The following is a 22,279-nucleotide window of genomic DNA, read 5'->3' as shown; positions in this document are numbered from 1 at the left end:
AGTGACATCAAAATAACCCGAGTCATAAACTGCTTAACACTGTCATATAAAAATAACCATTATAACCACAAAGGCAACAAACAATCACATAATCATAAATAAACCATGCTGTAGCATTCACACCCATAGTTACAACACCAATCTCAGCTGTCGAAAGGATGAATTATCCGATGGGCTCCATGAAGAAATCGCAAACCATAGATGGATCAACAAGAAGAACGTCGAAATAGCCACACTGCTGATGTGGGGGGATCTCCACTGATGACCAATGTTTTAGCCATCATCCATCATCAAGCAGTAGATTGTAACAGGTAGCAACACCCTGCTACTCCAAGCAAAAACTTCTTGTTGCTAAAGACCCAACTGGCGTTGTCATCCTCAACCTGCAGTGGCCACCAGGTAACCAACACCTGCTGCCGTTGAGACCTTGACTTGCTGCTGTGCTAAACCCAACTGACAGTGATAAAAGTCAAACAACAGACGTCGCCTCGCTTCATCACAGATACCAACACGAGGGCAGGTAAACAATGAAACAGACTAAACAAGGCTGTGAAACAGACTAAACAAGGTTGTTCCATTTCAAACAGTCTTAAAACCTGACACCTCCCTACCTAAATAAAAAAATGTTCAAAAAAAATGTTTGGTTTACTTACCACACACTCACTCCCCCAAAACTGCCAGAGAACTACTAGCCACAACAGAACCAATCCTAGCAAGGTCGCCATGTAACGAACTGTCCATTACAGTTCTCTCAGGTTCTATACAAAATTTGACTGGGACTGAGGTGACCAGGTAGTCCAATGAGAAATTAAGGAGTAGGGACCAAAACAAACCACCAAAATATCTTAAAACTAGTCCATTAATGCTACGTTCTGTACATATTTACAGGCGAGTTCAGGGTTTAGCATAAATCATAATAAAAATGAACAATACAGCAGCAGCCCAAATAATCAAAACATGAATGTCAACTGTCATATAATAATAACAAAAATAACCTGAGCCATAACACTTGCTCAACACCACAAATAATGACATGAAAATAACCTAAGCCATACACTTGCTCAATACCACAAATAATGACTATGAAAATAGCCTGAGCCATACACTTGCTCAACACCATTAATAATAATGTAATAAAAATCATTACCAGTGCCATACACTGCTCGACACCATTAATAACAAAAATGTAATGAAAATTATTACCCGCGCCATACACTGCTCAACGCCATTAATAAAAAAAATTAAAAATTATACCAAAATAACATCAATTACTAAAACAGGCATTACCAATAAACAAACAGGCAGCATAAACAATCAAATAAATGATAAAGCAACAACATGAAATTACTCGGGGTAACACCGATAAACACAATATCAATCTCTGTAGAGATAACACGACAGACCCAGTTTTCAAGAAGGATGAATACAATCAGACGAACTCCTGTAAAGACACCAAAGCAGCCACCAACTGCTCAACTGGAACACAGTCATCAACACGGATGAATTACAGAAGAAACGTCGAAACAGCATGTCTGCTGTTATACAGGAAGATACACGGAACACTATGATCAGACTATCCCACCATCCTTCAGCTGATGAGGCCAACAGGTAATGAATACCTGCTGTTCCAACAAAGACTCCATGTTGCTAAAGCTGCCGAGAACCTGACTCACTGCTATGCTAAACCAGACTGACAGTGATAAAAGTCAAACAACAGACGTCGCCTCACTTCACCACAGATACAAACAGGAGGGCAGTTAAGCAATGAAACAGACTAAACAAGGCTGTTCCATTTCAAACAGTCTTAAAACCTGACAAAATATATATATATATATATATATATATATATATATATATATATATATATATATATATATATATATATATATATATATAAAAATATATATATATATATATATATATATATATATATATACATATATATCCAACATCTTATATATATATAACAATATATATATATATATATATACCTATATATATATACTTTAGGTTTGCTTAAAAGCAAAATGGGTGTTACAGACTAAATACACACACAAAACAAATCCACTCCAACATCTTCTAAAAACATAACAAACATCTCACACGTCTCAAACTCTCGACCTACCCGCACAACAACTTCTCGCTGCTGGGAGAAAGGGCATTGGGTCTGGTGTGATACATGTACCATACGCTAACGGGATCTAAGCGATGTCAGGCAGGGCAGCCGATCGAGACTACGGTCTACCCCAAAGCCAAATCAAAAGTCCTTCAAAAGAAGGCATCGTGCTTACCCCATACAAAAATGGGAAAAAGCACGTTAAAAAGAAGAAGAAGGAGAATATATATATATATATATATATATATATATATATATATATATATATATATATATATATATATATATATATATATATATATATATATATATATATATATATATATATATATATATATATATATATATATATATATATATATATATATATATATATATATATATATATATATATATATATATATATATATATATATATATATATATATATATATATATATATATATATATATATATATATATATATATATATATATATATATATATATATATATATATATATATATATATATATATATATATATATATATATATATATATATATATATATATATATATATATATATATATATATATATATATATATATATATATATATATATATATATATATATATATATATATATATATATATATATATATATATATATATATATATATATATATATATATATATATATATATATATATATATATATATATATATATATATATATATATATATATATATATATAATATATATATATATATATATATATATATATATATATATATATATATATATATATATATATATATATATATATATATATATATATATATATATATATATATATATATATATATATATATATATATATATATATATATATATATATATATATATATATATATATATATATATATATATATATATATATATATATATATACAGTATATATATATATATATATATATATATATATATATATATATATATATATATATATATATATATATATATATATAAATCGTCAATCAACAAATGGAACAAGTACACGGGATGGTTAATTGTCCAGGGGCAGTAAGAAAGATCATCCGGGATAATCCGTCACAAGCTACAACTACATATTTAACGCTAAGAACTATGGCACGGGTAACCATACAAGCACTATTGCAAAACTTGTCTAAAACTAAATTGTAATTTCTATACTTACATTTATCAATATTTTTCAATTACAAAAACGTTAAGTTTAAACAGTCAAAGGCTTAAGTTTAAAATACCACCAAAAACCGATATGATAAAAGATAATTAAATGATGTTCCGTTCAACTCTGTCGTTGCATGGAACTAATGGACCTTGCTTCACTCCAACTGATAGGGTGATTAAACTCTCTCAAATGTACAAATGATGCATTTGATATTTGGCCATATGTTACAGAATATTAGCACTTATATTTAAAGTGCTAACGATCTTTTTTCGTTTGTCCATATTTTTATCAGTATTTGCAAGGAATTTCATATATTATAAAGGCAGTCAATATAATGAAAATTCTTATTACCAAACCCTTAACACTGAAATAAATGAAGATAAGATTCATGTTAAAATGCTTCAGAATATTAGGACTCTCAAAACTTTTCTTTCTTATGAAAAGTTAAGAATACTGTTTCTGTTAAATTCGGGGCTCAAAACTTTTCTTCATATTGATAGTTAAGAATACTGTTTTTGTTAAATTCGGGTTTGCTGCCACTTAAAAACAGAGGTATTCTTTGCTCCTTTCCTTTCTACATCTATGAGAGTTGAGGGAATATCATAAATGAAATTTATACGAGCATCAGCAAACTGAGGCCTGATAATGTGCAGAGCCCTTGTAAACCTACAAATAAATTACGGATAATGTAACTTTTCGATGATGGTCATAATAAGAATTATAAAAAACTAATTTAGCTAACGTTTGTAGACTTTCGGTATACTGAAGAGGTAAGCTTTCTATCGTATCTATAGACATCATATCTATAAATTTCAGAAATGGGACTAAGTTTCTGAGCTTAAGTAAAATTTAATGCACCTGAACTGGATAAATTTCTTATATATATTGTCACGACTTAACAACCCTCTTAACTTTCTGTACTAAAGCAGGCTCTTCCTAATTTTGACTTACGCCGTTACATAAAAAAAACTTAAATACTTAGGAATTTACAAATAAATATATATATATATATATATATATATATATATATATATATATATACTAATTGAGTAACAGTTGACACATAAGTATCAGGCCACCGCAGCGAGAACTGAATACCTCTTTGCAACTGAATGCTGCCGCAGCTCTAAAATGGAGGACAGTTGCTAACTCCAATACTTAACTCCTTGAAAGGTCTTATAAATGGAGCTGCAGTTGCAGTAGCAGCAGAGAGGGTCCAAGGTGATGAAAATGCAGATCCTTCAAGGGCTGATATCCTCTCCTGAGTTTGTCACATGTCAATGTAGATGAACTAATGTTCAAATCATCCAGCTGAGGAACGAAGGTGGTACTGGGAACTCGATGAAACCTTGGCTGCACCTCGAAGCCAAAAGCCATGCATTAGCAGATGAAGAATGATGAAGTGGTCAAGACAGTAACAATGTGCAGAAAACTCCACAAGCAGGCAGTGGTGGTGAGTAAAGGAAGCCACTGCAAATGCACCATTGCAGCGATCCCAGGGAAATCTGCTACCCTCAGTAGATAAATTCATCTCAGAGGTAATCCCTACCCTCTTTAGCATTCAGAGGATCATTCTCTCGGCGAACTTAGGCTGGTTCCGAAAGTCTCTCTCTTTGCCTCCACATCACCATGTAAAGGAAAAAATCATTGGATTGGAACTATCTTCCTTAACTACCGCGAAACACGTAAACAAGCAAACAGCATCCATTACCAACAAGCAGTAATCGTATGACTGCGTGACCTGAAAAAATAAAAATAGAGGAAAAAAATAAATGAACAAGTATACTTTCAGGTGTGATATATATATATATATATATATATATATATATATATATATATATATATATATATATATATATATATATATATATATATATATATATATATATATATATATATATATATATATATATATATATATATATATATATATATATTACTAAATACTAAAAGGACCTCATTCAAACTGGATGGTATCTAATGGAGTATTTATTCAGAAAAAGTTACAAGCTTTCTTGGACAAACAGTCCACATTATCAAGGTACAATGGTCAACTGAAAATAAGTCCTTAGACAGTCATTGTGAACAGAAAAGAGGATTAGGCTTAATTAAGCATTGTGGGAAATGAAAGAGAGGCTTTATGAAAGGGGCGAGAGGAAACCTCAGTTCTAGCAGTTTATGAGGGACATTAATTTTTATTTCTTTCTAAATTACTTTGCAAATGTAAAACGGGCGAGGTCATGAGAAAACGGCCCCAGTTGTTGCAAATTATATATATATATTATATATATATATATATATATATATATATATATATATATATATATATATATATATATATATATATATATGTATGTATATATATATATATATATATATATATATATATATATATATATGTATATATATATGTATATATATATATATATATATATATATATATATATATATATATATATATATATATATATATATATATATATATAAATATATAAACTTTATCACATACACAATTGTTCTGTGCGTTAGTAGAATTACTAAAAGGACCTCATTCAAACTGGATGGTATCTAATGGAGTATTTATTCAGAAAAAGTTACAAGCTTTCTTGAACAAACAGAGGAATAAGTTGCAGGGGGCTTAGAATATGTTCAGATGGGTACCTAGATAAAGAATTCAAAACAATCCGCCAACACCTAAAGCAACTGCTCTATCCACCACACATTATCGAGAGGGCTATTAACAAAGTGAATAAAATGTACTACAGAGGTCCCACTCACAACAGACAAATAGATTTTAACAACAAAATAAAGCTTCTGTACGACGAAAACATCCAAAAAGCCACAGAACAACTCATGTCTAACAATCCTTTTGTTTTCCATTATCCCAAATCCATGGGGAGCTCACTCATTAACGTACACTTAAATAAAAAAAAAGGGGGAAGAAGCCAGAGTTTGCAAGATTCCATGCAGCAATTTGTAATGAGATTTACGTGGGGGAGACGGGTAGATCCCTCTCGCAATGATTAATAGAGCACAAAAGATCAGTACAGTATGCTTTGGAGGTTCGAGAATTTTCCTATATATCAGGGATAAAGGCCATTCCATGAATTGGAGCTGGGCAGAGCTGGTTTTCAGAAGTAGTTTTCCATACAAAAGAAAGATGCTGGAATCTGCTATCATCAGTCAAACCAACAATATGAACTTGTCAGGAGGACATTGGAAATCGGATGACATCGACAGGTTAATCATCAGGCCTCTTCTCAAGCAGGTGTTTCAGGAAACACGACCACCAGATGCATTGCCAAACGGGAGTTAATGAGGTTTTCCCTCCTTCTTGGGAAACGGTCACCTGCATACCAACGGAGAAGTAATGCCACACCTACACATGCTTTGTCTATATACTCTTGTAACATTTCAGCTGTCCATATTTTACCAGTGAACAGGGGCACAAAAGGAAGTGCTCGAAATATATGGCTGCAGCGTTCAAATAGTGTTTTATGGGCTTTATTATCTTCATATTATCAGTAAAATACATTCATATATACAGTATATGTATATATATATATATATATATATATATATATATATATATATATATATATATATATATATATATATATATATATATATATAATTTCATGATATTGCCTTGTAAAATGTATAAAATATGATTTTTCTGTGTAATGATAATAATTGTTGAAATATCGAATGTAGTGTATATAAGATTTCACGAGAATTAATACTATGCTTTTAATAATAACGTAGTATATAATTATGCATTTTGTCTCCCAGCCACGTGTGTTCTGTACTTGTGATGACGAATGCTTTGTTTTGCTTCGAGTGTCATCGCGAAAAATAACGTGTTGACAGGTCAGGATAACAATTGGCTGCCCCGTTCTGAAAACCAACTTTGGGTTTCAGCTTTTTTGTAAACATGCCAATTATGATTAGCCACCTGCAGTCTGTATTGATCACGTTAAGATTTCGTTCAAAGCTTTGTCCAATACAATCCTCTGTTTGGGTCTGTATACTTTTTGAGAGTTGTTGAGAACAGAGATTGCAAAAACCCAATGACTATTACGTAATAGAGTTGCTGAACATGTCTGGAACGATTACGTCATGTTTTTGTAAGGTTGCATTTTCTTGGTCTTATGTGACAGGAAGTGACGTTGTATTTCTTTTCTAGAATGTTCCAGATACCATGCTTGCTACATTAATTGTAATCTCTCTCTCTCTCTCTCTCTCTCTCTCTCTCTCTCTCTCTCTCTCTATATATATATATATATATATATATATATATATATATATATATATATATATATATATATATATATATATATATATATATATATATATATATATACGCGGTTTTAAACTCATAACGTAAAAGTAAAGATTTTGTACTGCTCACTCTTTGATGTTTGTTAAAGTTTTCTTGTGAAGTCTAGGGGTTGCCTTTGTGTAAGAAGTGTGAAATTCTGAGTGTTTCGTGGCGCCACAACAGTTGAGGTAATTTTTGGTAACGGCCACAACTGCAGTTTACAGGTATTGTAATATTTTTACAGTTTAAGTCATGACTTGAATAAAATAGGGAATTTACATTTATAAGTTTCAAGTGAGTTTACATTTTGCATTTTCATTTTGTCTTGTGTAATAGTGTGTTCTTAATGTCACTTGAATGGTTTGATTCTTTTTGAGGTGTTTGTTTAGTTCTTTGTGAATTTAACACTTTGCCATATTCTGTATGTTCACAATGTCTTAGTTTTCACATTTTATATAGTGGTGATTTAACATTTACAGTATTTACTTATCAATAATTGTAGTGATTTAATTTTCATTTACTTAGATCTTTTCAAATCTTAAGTTTTCCTAACAGTTTCAATTTTCCTGGATTTATTTAATTTCTTGATTAACATGATTCAAGAATTAATTAAATTTAGTGTTGTTTTCAAGTAATAGTTTTTTCTTTAAAAGTGAGATGATGAATTCTGATTATAAATTTTGAATTTAGAAATAAATTTTGGTATTTAAAGTTTTTACAGTAGTGTTTCATTTACTAACTACCAGTGATAGGATTAATTGTGTGCATAAAGCATAGTGATCAACATGTTTTGTTCCTTTGCTGATGTGACTCTAACCTGGGGAGATACTTAAAGTTGTTTGATGGAGTGATTCCCTTTTACTTTAGTATATTTCTTGTTTAAATGTTGATACCTCACACTTGTTTTGATAAATTTAGTCTGATTTCTCAAATGATTAGTAAGCTTTTTAAGGGATCACTGTTGCCTTTAGAGTACTCAGTCGTAATTTTATTGTCATGAGAGTTCAGGTATCTGGCTGAAGTGAGGTAAATTTTTGAATCCTATGATTAGCTGTGTAATAACCAGGTACTTTGAACACTTCATGAAAATATATATATATATATATATATATATATATATATATATATATATATATATATATATATATATATATATATATATATATATATATATATATATATATATATATATATATATATATATATATATATATATATATATACATATATATATATATATATATATATATATATATATATATATATATATATATATATATATGTATGTGTATATATATATATATATATATATATATATATATATATATATATATATATATATATATATATATATGTATGTATGTGTGTGCATGTGCGTGAGTGTGTGCATATAGTGTGATAATTAATGAATTATTTTTTTTTGGGGGCAGTCAGCTGGCTATATCAACAGACTCCAATATTTGTAACCTAGCACTGAATCCCGGCTAAGGGGAGATTCTTCTTTTGTTTTTTTCTTTATTACAATGTTTCACTGAAAGGCATACGGAGATAAGAAATCGAGAAGTTAATTAGGTTCTGACATTTACACGGTTTCTGTATTGTAACCATAACATTTCTTCTGTACAATTGTAAGGCTAAATCAGCTCACTTTGTACTGAGAGAGAGAGGACAGAGCTTTTTCAGAGCCAGTAACGTATGACCTCGACAAATATATGTGGTATGAGCTTCAATAACGTCTTGTTATTCACGGTAGCCCAGCTGTTACAAATTTGAACTAAAATCATCCTCGCCAGTGTTCAAATCATTATTTTCTGTTTTCGTATTTCAAAATTTTCAGTGGTAAAAAAAAGAAGAGTTCTTTGTGAGGCCATTGTATATAGAACTTCTACTAGATCTAACTAGATATTACATATTTCAGTCAAACGTAAAATCCCTCAACATTATCATAACACGTTTACTATCGGTCGAATTCATTTGAATTAAATACCTTATATCGACATACATGCATATATAAGATGAACTAGATATCTTTCATTTAGAGTAGTCGCGTTATCAAGTCATACTTGACCCGTCCTAACCTGCGGTAAATTCTAAGGTTAAAAGAGAGTTTTTAATCTTATTTCAAGTTCGAATTTCAAGGATTTTACTTGAAAGCAAAGTTAAAAAAACTAGGAACTCGAGAAATTAGGAGTCCGTTGTGGTACTTATATTTAAAAATTGCTGGTGAATGTAATGTTATTAGTAGATTTAATACGCCTGAGAAAAAATGAATCCTTAACGCAGAATTACTAACGTAACATTTTCATTTCAACCCCAATGGAATATTTCACTCTGACATCTACATGTGCGTATGCATCAAAAATATAGTTAACATACATTTCAGCAGTGGTATTTTAGTGTTACACTCAGCTCTTCCCAACTTGAATTTGAATCCAGTTTTGAAAAGAGAATTTCGTCTTTTCATCTCCTGTTTGCGATGTCAAGGTTTCGTAAAGAAATCGAGAAGGTGATTTAAGATCAGCAGATTTAAAATGTTTAAGCTGCACGCAAAAATATTCGTAATAAGTTACCCATTTGAGCAGTGGTTCCTAACCGGTGTACAGCGGCACCGAGTGGTGCCGTGTGATCGACTGAGGGTGCCGCAATATTTTCTGGGGAATAAATAAATGATTAAAAAACTTTAGAAAAAGTTATTTTTGTATCATCGATTCTCTTCTCATCTCTGGCACCAGCGGTGTCGATGCTCCGGTATCCATACGCCCGTCACTACACATTAAACTTCGATCTTATTGGCTCTGACGTAGTTTAAAAGGAAACCACTAGCTGCTTTCGGTTGTATTAATACGTCATTGCTCATATGTAACCAATGTTACAGTTACATTTTTGTTGTCCTTCATTTTACGGTGAATAAAACAACATCAGTGTCAAGACGAGTATTTATCATTTTCAAGTCAGCAAGGGACAAAATTTTGTCATAGTGACACTGAATTTAATACAGAATACTAATAAACATGGTTTTCTAACAAGGGTGCCGGGGACTTCTGAAGGGCATGGCAAGAGTGCCTCGAGCCAGGAAAAGTTGGGTACCACTACATTTGAAGATGAGTCTATTTCATTTCTTGAAAACATATAACGTTGATCAATATATGTAGATGAAATGTATATATATTATTATCCATCAACGTGGTCATAGTAGGTGAACCGTTTCTTTGTCGCTTCAGTCCTAGATCTTGGCCTGAAAGGAAAGACTCTGTAGCCCACTTCATCGTTGTATTCAAGAATACTTGGAAATGGGGAACACAGCTCTTTGTTTGATTTTTGCTTCGTGGTTTTTACTGGACACATAATCGAAAATAGTATGAAAAAGGAAAACTAGGTTAATTGTGTGATAATTTTTTTCTACATATTTCTGATGCATATGACCTCGAGATTTCATGTTGTCAAAAAGGATATAGTCACAGCATGACCTTACTCAAACGAGTATGGCCTTATTTCGGTCGAATATGAATATCTGCAGTTGACAGATACAGGTATTAATGGGCGGAAATACTGTAAGTGACCACCCTACGTTGGAGCTCGGAAGTCGTCGCTTCGAACTTGATTCTCACCTCTTTCTTAAAGGGACAGTTTCTTCACTTCATTCACTCTAATGAGGTTAAGGTTTCAGCGGGACATGAATAAAAACAATCTAAGTCTACACTGTAGATTTTCTAATCACATTCTTTCGTAAAATATTACCGGTAAATCTATTATATGTAAGCGGGAAGTAAAAATGTTATTAGTCTGCTGATCTGTTTACTCCGGTTTATTCATTATTTGTCGTCGACAAATAACGGTGCAAATAATCTGCAATAAATTATCAACCTTCAAAATAGCTGCATTATTTAAGCGCTGAACTCTGCCCTTCTTAATCTAGGAACAAATCCAGCTTGAAAGGAAAGCTCCTCATTTCATTTCCTCTCTCGTGTCTCAAAATTGTCTGTGCAAAGCTTTTCGAGTAGCCTATATTAGTGTCTTGTGAATTTAGGTATTCGTCTGAGGCTTTTGTATTTCCGTACAATTTTGTAGCGAGCGTGACTACGTCATTGGAGTAATGGCATTTTCATTTCTGAGTAAAATATCTGACGTCAACAAATTCATAAATATGTTGCCTGAAACCCTCTTCCTGCCTCTCCCTAATTCTGCCAGGCTTCTAGATCATATTCTAAGTCCCTGCAAATATCGACGTCATTCCTTACGAGCTGTTAGATTACAGGTATCGCGCCAAGAAGACAAAGTATAATCTGAAAAATAAGTTACGGAAATTTCAAATATAACGTCTAGATGTAGTAAAATTCCAAAGGAATAGGTGGGAGGAGTAATCATTCTTTTTTACAGTGGGAAGAGTGATAGGAGGGAATGTAAGCATTATATGGTTACAACAATACTTAATACTCTTTAGTATAAATATGGCATAATTTTTATTTAAACAGTAAGAAAGATTGGGAGAGAAGTGAAGAGCAGTATGTCTCAAGACTGTTATGAAACAGCGTGTGCAAAATGTCAATGGAAGCGAAACAATAAAGTTGCGTGTGATGTCCATGCACCAGGAATATGCTTAGAATGAAATAGGTATTGTTGCAATTTTGAAGCTGTTGTGAATGTATGACGTGGAGTGTAATTTAGTGAGAGTTATTTTGAGCTTGTGCTTTGAAATCATAGCCTTTTTTGGCATATGTGTATAGGAAAGTAACTGGTCAAGTGTAAAATAGTATCGGAGATAATCGTTTGGTATATATTTATGACTCTCTGATATCATATTGACAGGGTGAAGAGAAGCCAGGAAAGGACAGGAGATAAAGATGCAAATAACTGGCGTGAGTACATTGGTTGTGAATGGAATGTGGAATGGTTAATATTTGCGTATGATTTTTCACAATTGGAATGATGATAGTAGTTAGGTGAGAATGGTGTAAGATCAAGGGATCAATTTTTTTGTGATGAGGAAATGTGCTATAAGTGTTGCTGGTAAAGGAGGTCGAGTATTTTCAAGCAAGGGAAGTTGATAGTGATTATCACCAAGATTAGGTTATAAAGATAAAAGGAATTTATAAAGATGGAGCAATGAAAGTAGTATGGCTACAGGAGAAACAGAAATAGTTAACTATTTAAATACCTATGACTAAATGTGACCGATGATAGTAGAAGAAAAAATTGGTGGATTACAGAACAGATGAGCAAAAGAAGGGAAGAAAAAGTTAGAGTGCATGAAAGCAATGTTCAGAGGACTCTCCTTTGTGGAATAAAGCGCGGATGATAAATGTGAGTGAAAGAAAAGGCTCAATGCTTGTTGAATGCGTGGAGCAACAAGGGCTGTAAGGATGACGTACGAAGCGTCAGGAAAATTTCACGGATAAGGTAAAGATAGATCTGGGGGATTTATGATAGTTTGGAAGACATGTTGATAAAAATTATGTATAATTCTGAAGGTATGGAAGGAGGGAGGAGGAGAGATAGGCCTAGAGAGTACTGGCTGGATGAAATGGGAAAGGTTTGGAATTAGAAGGGTCTTAGTATCCAGAAAGTGAGAGAGTGAGTGCAAAAAAAAAGGAAGAAAAGGTAAGTGGTGCAGTGTGTATGTGATGAGTCTACATGCTGACCCTTCAGCAATATTTTTATTGGCATTACTTAATGCGATACTGTACCTGATACAATACAATAACATAGTGTTACACATTTTTCAGTATGTGCATGCGTACAGGGTATACGCACAAGTTTGACTGACGTTAGGAGAAACTACGCACTTAGAATGTGTTTGCTTGCCTTTCATGCTCTCTTTGTTATGAAGAATTTGGGGTAATTATGTTTAAAAAGAAAAAAATGTTTAGAAAATACTTATACTGTATGGGTTTACACAGCTTGTAAACAGTTAGAATAGCTATGTACACACACTGTTAGAAGCATTTAACTTTGCAGATATATCTCAAAACTCAAATGGCAAGTAAGCCAATATTTTAAATTGAATGATAATTACAAAATACTAGTAAGGATTGGCTATTAGATACTTTATATAGAAATGCACTAGACTATAGGCTATGAGAGCTAGCTCCTGGAGTACCCCATTATGTATGTCTTTTGATATGCTTTTATTTAACCTGACTTCTGCGTCTGTTTGAGCCAAAACTTGTTCCCTTCGTCCGATGGACTTGAAATTTCGTATGGTTACTCAATCCCTGTGTCATTACAACCTTTCATGATCAGTAGGTCAGCAGTGACCCCTAGTAACCCTACAGTGACCTCTCCCAGCATCTCAGGATTTGTACGAAGATCTTCGGATTTTTCATACCTTCTTTGACTCGGTAGAATAAGTTAATAACTCTACGGATTTTTCAAACGTTCTTTGGTTCGTCAGGATATCATGCTCAGTTTCGTTAGCTATAATCATAAATCGGTTATAATTTCTGTTAAAACTAAAAAGTATAAAATAAAAACATACGAAAAAAATTTTAAAACACCCTTTTATTAAAATGCACCTAAAAGTAAAAAATGACTTTTCGAAACTCACCAGGATTTTCTTACAATTAATCATTCTGCTAAAATAAAAGTGCGGGCGCCAAACATGGAAGGAAATGCTATAAGAAATAAAAAAAAAAAATACATTTCTTTTCTTGCAGCATTTCCTCACATGTTTGGCGCCCATGCTTTTATTTTTGTACACATAATTAATTGTCAGAAAATCCTGGTGTGTCTTAAATTTTTTTATGCATTTTAATAGAAGCGTGTTTAAAAAACTGTATATTTTTTTATAGTTACTAAGCGTATTTCGTTATTTGGCAGTAGGGAAAAATCCCACGAGCTGTCTGTTAAGTTGAGGTGACATTGTGTGTGTGTGTGTGTATATATATATATATATATATATATATATATATATATATATATATATATATATATATATATATATATATATATAAGTTTACATATTGATGATTTCATCAGTTATTTCTAGAGTACAATGCTTTTCTAAACAGCAAAGACAAGATAAGTATTTTATTACGTAGATTTTGTTCCCGTCCCACCAAATAAGAGTGCATCACTCTGAATACAAACATATGGCAAAAAATTCTCAAATATGTAATATAGGATAAGGTTAACTAAGTGAAAACCTAACAATTTTAAAAAGTTATTGATTCAAAGCTCTCCGATATTGATTTTTCGATTCCCAACTTCCCTTGAAACATGCGTAGTAGTAAAGAAATGATTTCCATGCATCGAGAAACACTGAATATAATATTGTGATAAAAACATGAAACAAAGGTATTGCCGCATAACCTGTACTTATGTGGGGTTCATGAAGGAATCTCATTCAAAACATTTTGCACTGACGAGTAGTCTTTATTATGAATACATTCATCTTACTGAACTCATATCTTTATGCTTGTCAGTGCCTTATTTAAAGGAGCTGAAAGCCAGATACTTCAAAGTTTACCCACTTCTCTCTGTTGTTCTCGAATTTTTAACCCCTCTGCTTCACCTTTCAATAGAGAATTTTTATCTTTTTCTTACTGTGTATTTGTGTATGTAATTATGCATACATGAATGTCTGTTTGTTTGTAACAGTGGATATAAGTGCATGTGTGTGTGTGTGTGTGTGTCTATCGTCAGGCACAAAAGGAAAACGGGCAACCAAGTTAGATCAGAGTATCTTCAAGTCCACTACCTCTTATCCAGTTCCTCGGTACGTCCCGCCATATTTGACAAGAGCTCTGAAAATATAATTGGGATAATACCGAAATATTGAGCTTTAGATAACATCCAGCATCCGCTTCCCCCGCCCCTTGCCCCTCCGACCCCCAGCCAAAGTCAGTCCAACCAGCCTTGCCACCAACCCCAGCCCCCAGCCACAACCCCCACCCCCATCACGTGACCCTCTGGCTCGTGGTACCGCCCTTCCTCCCTCCTTCCCTCCCTGCCAAGCCCTTGAGATCAGAGTCAAACATCTGTAGCAACAGACACCCTGCAGCCAAATGGACCTCTCTTCTTTTATCCATCTTATCAAGGGATGCTGGGCACACCTCAGTTCCAGTTTAGTTCTTATCTACCATCTATAAAACTCGCTTCGTTCATAAATAAGAAAGGTAATAACAGGGTAATATTATCACACCAATCACAAATACCGCCACTAAATATGTCTAAAGAATCCCCTTTAGCTATGCCATGTCTTCACGTACGCGCACACGCACACACACTCCTTCCTCGTCTTAAATTTATTAGGAGAATCTCTCTCTCTCTCTCTCTCTCTCTCTCTCTCTCTCTCTCTCTCTCTCTGGCGCGCACACACACACACACACACACACACACACACACACACACACACATGCAAACACTTTCTTTTTTTAACGGCTAAAAATTCCTGTCATAAGATCAGTATTCAAGTATATAAACGATCATCCTTAAATATTGGAGTGGTACATTTGACTGTTCTTCATCCACTTTGTTCACTAACTTCAACAAGTATAATGTTAGATCAATCTAGGACAAAAAAACCCGTTACAGTTCTACTCTGAAATTTCAGCTCAGCAATATACACAGTACCTAACGAAGACTCACAGGCAGTAGGGAATGATGAGGCTCCTAATGGGGCTCGTATTTCAGTGGCTTTTCAGGGCAGTAGAATCACGACTCTCTCTCTCAACGGCTCATTGCTGCTGTTCTTTTAGTATGAAGTTTATGTATGTATGAATGCATATGTTTTGTGTTCTCTTCTCATAGCCAAAGAGCAAATAAAATATGTATTGTCAACTGGTATTAGTTTGAAAATTCCAGTGATCAGCTTTACAACTACAAAAAACATTGAATTAAGAAAAAGGAAAAGAAAATACAATGTGAATACAATTTTCTGAAGTTGACAAAAAGCATATAAAAAGACAACTGCAGAAACAACATCTGCAACATCCCAAGAGCGCCTGCCCTGCAATGAGAAGCAGTAACTGAATTGAAGATCTACGTGTCCCAAGCGTAGACTTCATTGGATCGTCAAGATGACTGAGTTACGAGTATGCATGTTTCATCATCAGATCAAAGATATTGAATTTGAGTCTTCAGCAAAGAAGGGGGTCGATGTTAGAAGTGATTTCTTTTAAAATTCTGTTTTAACCTATCCTCCCTGATGATCCGTAACTATAATTATGCTGAGATAGGTCTGTATTGCAAAAGTCACCATCCAAGAAAGGATTTTGTTATGGTTGTTGTGTTCCTTGTCGTCAGGTTAAAATATTCTCCATTAACTTTTGTCTTTCATTATTCTAAATTTATAGAAAGTGTCATCTAAATATCGCTTACATAACGTTAGCCTAAATTGATATGGACGCTTTTCAACCGATTTACCATCATAACAGCAGAGAAAAATGTCAACGCAGGTAAACCCACAGGGACTATCCATTGCCTCACTACCACGTACCTTGTAATCAAGGCCGTCGAAAGAACTGGACTTGTCGAAACGTCGCTTAAATCCGCATCCTTGAAATGTTTGCCATTTTGAAAACTGGTTTTCACCTTAGCAGTGGTGTGAGTCAACATCTGTTTTGCATCAAGAATCTCTTCAGCCCAGACAATGAAGTAACTCACAGCATGCTGTCCACAATTAAGGGTAAAATCTTCAGAACAAAGAAGTTCGAGCTCATAGCAAATCAGTGACCCTACACAGCCAAGTATATGACAAAGATAGGCTTAGCGTCCCTGTTTTGTTACGATTCATGGAATGAGGAAAACAGACATATATGTTGCCTTTCCAAATCAAGAGACTTGTTACCAGTGTTCACGATCTTTTATATTCAGCAACTTTGAAACATCAAACTAAAGTTCTGGTAGTTCCTATTTGACATGTATCACACGCAAGTCTTGCCTACAAATCCATTTGGAAGTTCACTAAGAAGTTGTTATTTCATCCACTTAACTCACAAAAACTAAATAGCGCTCTTTAGTCCCTGTACACTTTTCACCTTTTGCAAGTAATGTATGGAAAGAATAAATAGCTTTCGTCAATTTGTTCGTGATCTACCAAGAAACATTACAATCATAAGGTAGTTTGATGTTTTCATTTTATTCCCTTAAGTTTTTATACTTTCTGCATGAATCCTCTTATTGGTTGTATGGGCACATTGATCTGTGACAAAAGTGAAATACTCCTAATAGCCACATATTCTCGTATATTTTGTTCGTGCATTCCAACTCTGATCTCTACCAGTCTTGCATTCCTAACTTTCGTAAATAAAATATAAACAGGACAACTAATGAGTCCGAGTAATTCCTGACTCAGTTCATCTTTGCAGATCCAGCTTATAAGACACTTCACAAAATAACATAGAAATTAATAATGCTATACAAACGGCCTTCCCCATTTCTTATTAAGTTACTAAGTTCTGTTAACGCACCGACTCTTGTCTTATCTTTATAGATGACTTTTCAGTCTATCGTCTCTCCTTTTATTGCTCGTGGTCATGATTCAGCACTCCATTTTTCTGCATTGAGTTCCCAGTTCTTTTCTGCCATTTGCATTCCCATTTCATCAATAGACCTTAATTTGAATATTCTCTCTGAATCTCCATCAGGAACTTAGCTGAGTTCAGTGCCTCTTGAAGGGAGCGTCTATTCCGTTTCTCTTTCTTCTCTCATCCAGCTCTGTAATTATGCAGTTATTTTTTAATATAATCGCATTGAACAACTCACTTCCAGTTATATTTTCAGTACCCAATGTTTATCACAATGTTTAAAAAGTTATACAACTCAAATTTCGACACTTTCATTCAACAATAAATCAGGTTTGTTTTATTGGTTCTGTGAGTTCTCCTCACAGAAAAAGACGAAAAAGTTCAGTTTGCCAAATTCAATGAAAAATCAAGCTTGTTATTTAGATTCAATACGCTATTTGCCCGTTCATTGCTAAAGCATTATGTTGGGTTTAGTCATCCTAAACTAGAATCTCCTCCTTTTTTGGACTTCAATCTTCTATATCCGCTTTAATAAGATTGAATTAAATGTAATTCACTTGATCAATGACCCAAACCGAAAATAAAAATGATTCGAAAACTGAGCAGAATGACGGGAGCTTCCGTACAAACATACTTTGGTCATTGTTTTTAAATGCCATATATATATATATATATATATATATATATATATATATATATATATATATATATATATATATATATATATATATATATATATATATGTGTGTGTGTGTGTGTGTGTGTGTATGTATGTATATATATATATATATATATATATATATATATATATATATATATATATATATATATATATATATATATATATATATATATATATATATATATATATATATATATATATATATATATATATATATATTGTTATGAACCCATATTGGGTTCATCAGGTTCTTTAAAATAAAAATATCGGGACTGGAATGACTGGCACAAACTGAGGCAGACAAAGGAGGAAGGAGCAAACTAAAACCAAAGTGGTAACCTTAATGCTAATTTATTTACAAAATTTAAACGTTTATACAATTGTGCAAATGAGCCAGGCTCATCAATATTTACACAAGTGAGTCAGTAGCAAAAAACAAACAAAATAGTTCAATAAACTATCTAATCAGCAATTGCAAATATAAAGTCACAAACATTAAATAGTTATTAACACTATGCTAAACAGGAGTCGGAAAAATACGTCAAATGTGACCTCGAAGCACATATCTGAAATTTACAGATGAAACAAATGACCCGTCAAAAATAATTTTCACATAACGGACAAATACAAGTATCTGAAAACTTTGTCACAATGAATAAGTTAACCCAAAAATACAATGAAACCTTAACACACGCAAATCATAATGCTTCTTACAGATATAATTGGGTTAAATACGACCACCATGGGGTCAAACTGAAGAGGTGAACATCCAACATAAGCAAGTCCGCCATACTAGGACCAGAACACCCAAATGCAGCGAACATCTAAAACAGGTTGAACTGCAGACGAAGTCACGCTCCAAACGACAAGGTCATACTCCACACGATGAGACACACCAATCCATCTCGAACTCCAGGTAACTAATACCTGAAACTACTCCGACTGGCCCTCAGGTAGGCTGAGGCTCTGCTGCTGAGAGACTGACTAATGTTAACTGCTTCTTGACTCCATGGTGGCCTGCTACTGACTGCTTGTCGTCACACAACACTTGACGGACGACACCTCACCTGCCAACGGGCAAATTGAAATTACAGGAGAGACAACCAACCAGAAGGAAACAATCTGAATATGATTGTTCCTTACAAACAACCACCTAGCCTGACAATATATATATATATATATATATATATATATATATATATATATATATATATATATATATATATATATATATATGCATAAATGTATGCACACATGTGTGTGTGATTGGTTAATGAGTACTGATAACCTAGTGTCCTCTATTTTCATTTGCAGTAAATTGGGTACATTATTGAGCTGCAATTGGTCAAAATCAGGATGGCTAATGGCATGCACAAGGAACCCTACCCTGAAAACCTTGCTCAGAACAAGAGGGAGACATCCCACTAAGGCAGGGGTTCCCAAACTGGGGGTCATGACCCCCAAATGGGTCATGAGCCCTTTTCTGGGGGTCATGGAGGGTCTAATTAGCAACTGTATGCACTACATTCAGCTTGCCGGAACAGGGCTAAATTTTTCAGTCAGTCTAGGAGCTGGCTCGAGTGCATGTGCAGACCGGTAGTGTATTGTAGGCACCATGGCTGCCAGATTTATCATAATTATGCCAATTTATTTGTTTTATTTTTTTGTCTGTTTGGCATAAGAAATTTTGACTAATATGACAAGCCGTATCTGGCATAATTTTGGCATATTTCACTATTATCTTATATACTTATATTTCTTATGTATAGTTTTTAATACCCACTAAAAAATGGAATCAAGTTGAATAATAAAACGTTGAACTACACAGTGTTTGCGTTAAGACATGGTAACGGACGTGATGGCATCACGTCATATTTAATGTATGGGTCTAGTTCGTGTCTGTTTTCACCACCTGGGTCCTGCGGATTCACAGAACTCTACCTGCCACAGCGCCACCTTATCAATCCTTCCCTTGAAGTTAGCCACACCACACACAGTACTGTGATACTTGAGCGACATGAGTTTTTCTCTCTCTCTCTTCTTCACTCTATATAAAAAATTACTATTGAATAGGAAGGTGGGGCTGTGTAAGGTACATGGCATGCATGTATTTTTAACTATGGTATTGGGTGTTTTACACCAATTTTTTTTACCCATCCCATATATATAACCCCACGTTTGAGTTAATGTAAATTGTCTCAACAATGTGCATGATTATTCTGAGATATGGTTATGTATGTCAGTATGATTGGGACTGGAGAATTATCAATGAAAAAATGTACATATGTACAATTACTGTGGTCAGAGTCACTTATCCACCAATTAATTTTTCCCATAAATTGACTTCACTTTTTGGGTACGGGAATTTGTAGTACACTAAGTTGTTCTTCCATTATATTTTGGAATTTTGTTAGTTTTTATGTTTATGTTTTGTCGTACGATTCTTTTCGTTCCCAATGCTTGATAACTTTCTTTGCAGATGTCAAAGAAGAGCACATATGAGAGTTTTCTCAGCTTCAGCTTCTCATGTATAGCGAACAATGGCATGCAGATGCCGCAGTTCGTCATCTGCAAGAAGACACTTGCTAATGAGAGCATGAAGCCCTTCAAGCTGAATGAACACCTCACCAAGGTTCATCCAGAAGTAGCCAACAAGGATACTTCAAAATCAAGGAACACCAGCTCAAACGGTCGAGATTTGATCATGGAACAGGAGTTCTCTTTCAACCTAGCAACGTTGTCAAGGCATCGTACAGTATCTCCCTTCTTTTTGCAAAGCAGAAGAAGCCACACACAATTGGAGAGAAGCTTGTTAAACCTTGCATGGTAGAGGCTGCTCGTCTTGTCCTTGATCAGAACTGTGTCAACAAGCTTAACCAGATAAGTCTTTCAGACAACACAGTTAAGCAGCGCATCGATGACATGTCGCAGGACATCAAATCTCAGGTGATAGAGAAAATCAAACTCTCTCCCTTCTTCGCCATCCAACTTGATGAGACCACAGACATTGCACATCTTCCTCAGCTTTTGGTTTATTCTCGGTTCATCTCTGAAAATCAGGTGGGGGAGTTCCTCTTCTGCCGCCCACTGATAACAACAACAAAGGCTGAAGATATCATGAACATAGTGTCCAACTTCTTCAAAGAAGAAAAACTCTCGTGGGCAAAATTGGTTGGTGTCTGTAGGGACGGAGCTCCCAGCATGCTCGGCTCCAAGTCAGGATTTATGACTCTGGTCAAAACGAAGAACCCAGACATCATTACAACACACTGCCTGATCCACTGTGAGGCTCTTGCCTCCGAGATGCTTCCTGCTCCTCTCAAAGATACCTTGGAAACAGTGATCCGCATCGTCAATCATATCAAAGGAGGGACACTCAACACCAGGCTGTTTTGTAGGTTGTGCCAAGACATGGATTCTGCTCACCAAGACCTCCTCTTCTACACATCTGTTCGTTGGTTGTCAAAGGGTAATGTTCTCGCTCGTGTATTTGAACTCTGATG

At 33.9% G+C, this 22,279-nt stretch overlaps 1 protein-coding gene across 1 annotated transcript; it reads left to right on the top strand.

Moving 5' to 3' along the window:
• Positions 1-201: 201 nt before the first annotated feature.
• On the top strand, positions 202-22,277 carry LOC136827185 (protein FAM200C-like). Its single transcript, XM_067084955.1, has 4 exons — positions 202-311; positions 1,450-1,608; positions 19,610-19,692; positions 21,409-22,277. The coding sequence occupies exons 1-4, from the start codon at positions 202-204 to the stop codon at positions 22,275-22,277; spliced, it is 1,221 nt and encodes a 406-aa protein (XP_066941056.1).
• The last annotated feature ends 2 nt before the right edge of the window (positions 22,278-22,279 follow it).

This window comes from Macrobrachium rosenbergii, chromosome 41 (genome assembly GCF_040412425.1).
Source record: "Macrobrachium rosenbergii isolate ZJJX-2024 chromosome 41, ASM4041242v1, whole genome shotgun sequence".
Lineage (NCBI taxonomy): Eukaryota > Metazoa > Arthropoda > Malacostraca > Decapoda > Palaemonidae > Macrobrachium > Macrobrachium rosenbergii.
The sequence above is the reverse complement of the archived record's forward strand: the minus strand, read 5'-3'. Positions and strand labels throughout refer to the sequence as shown.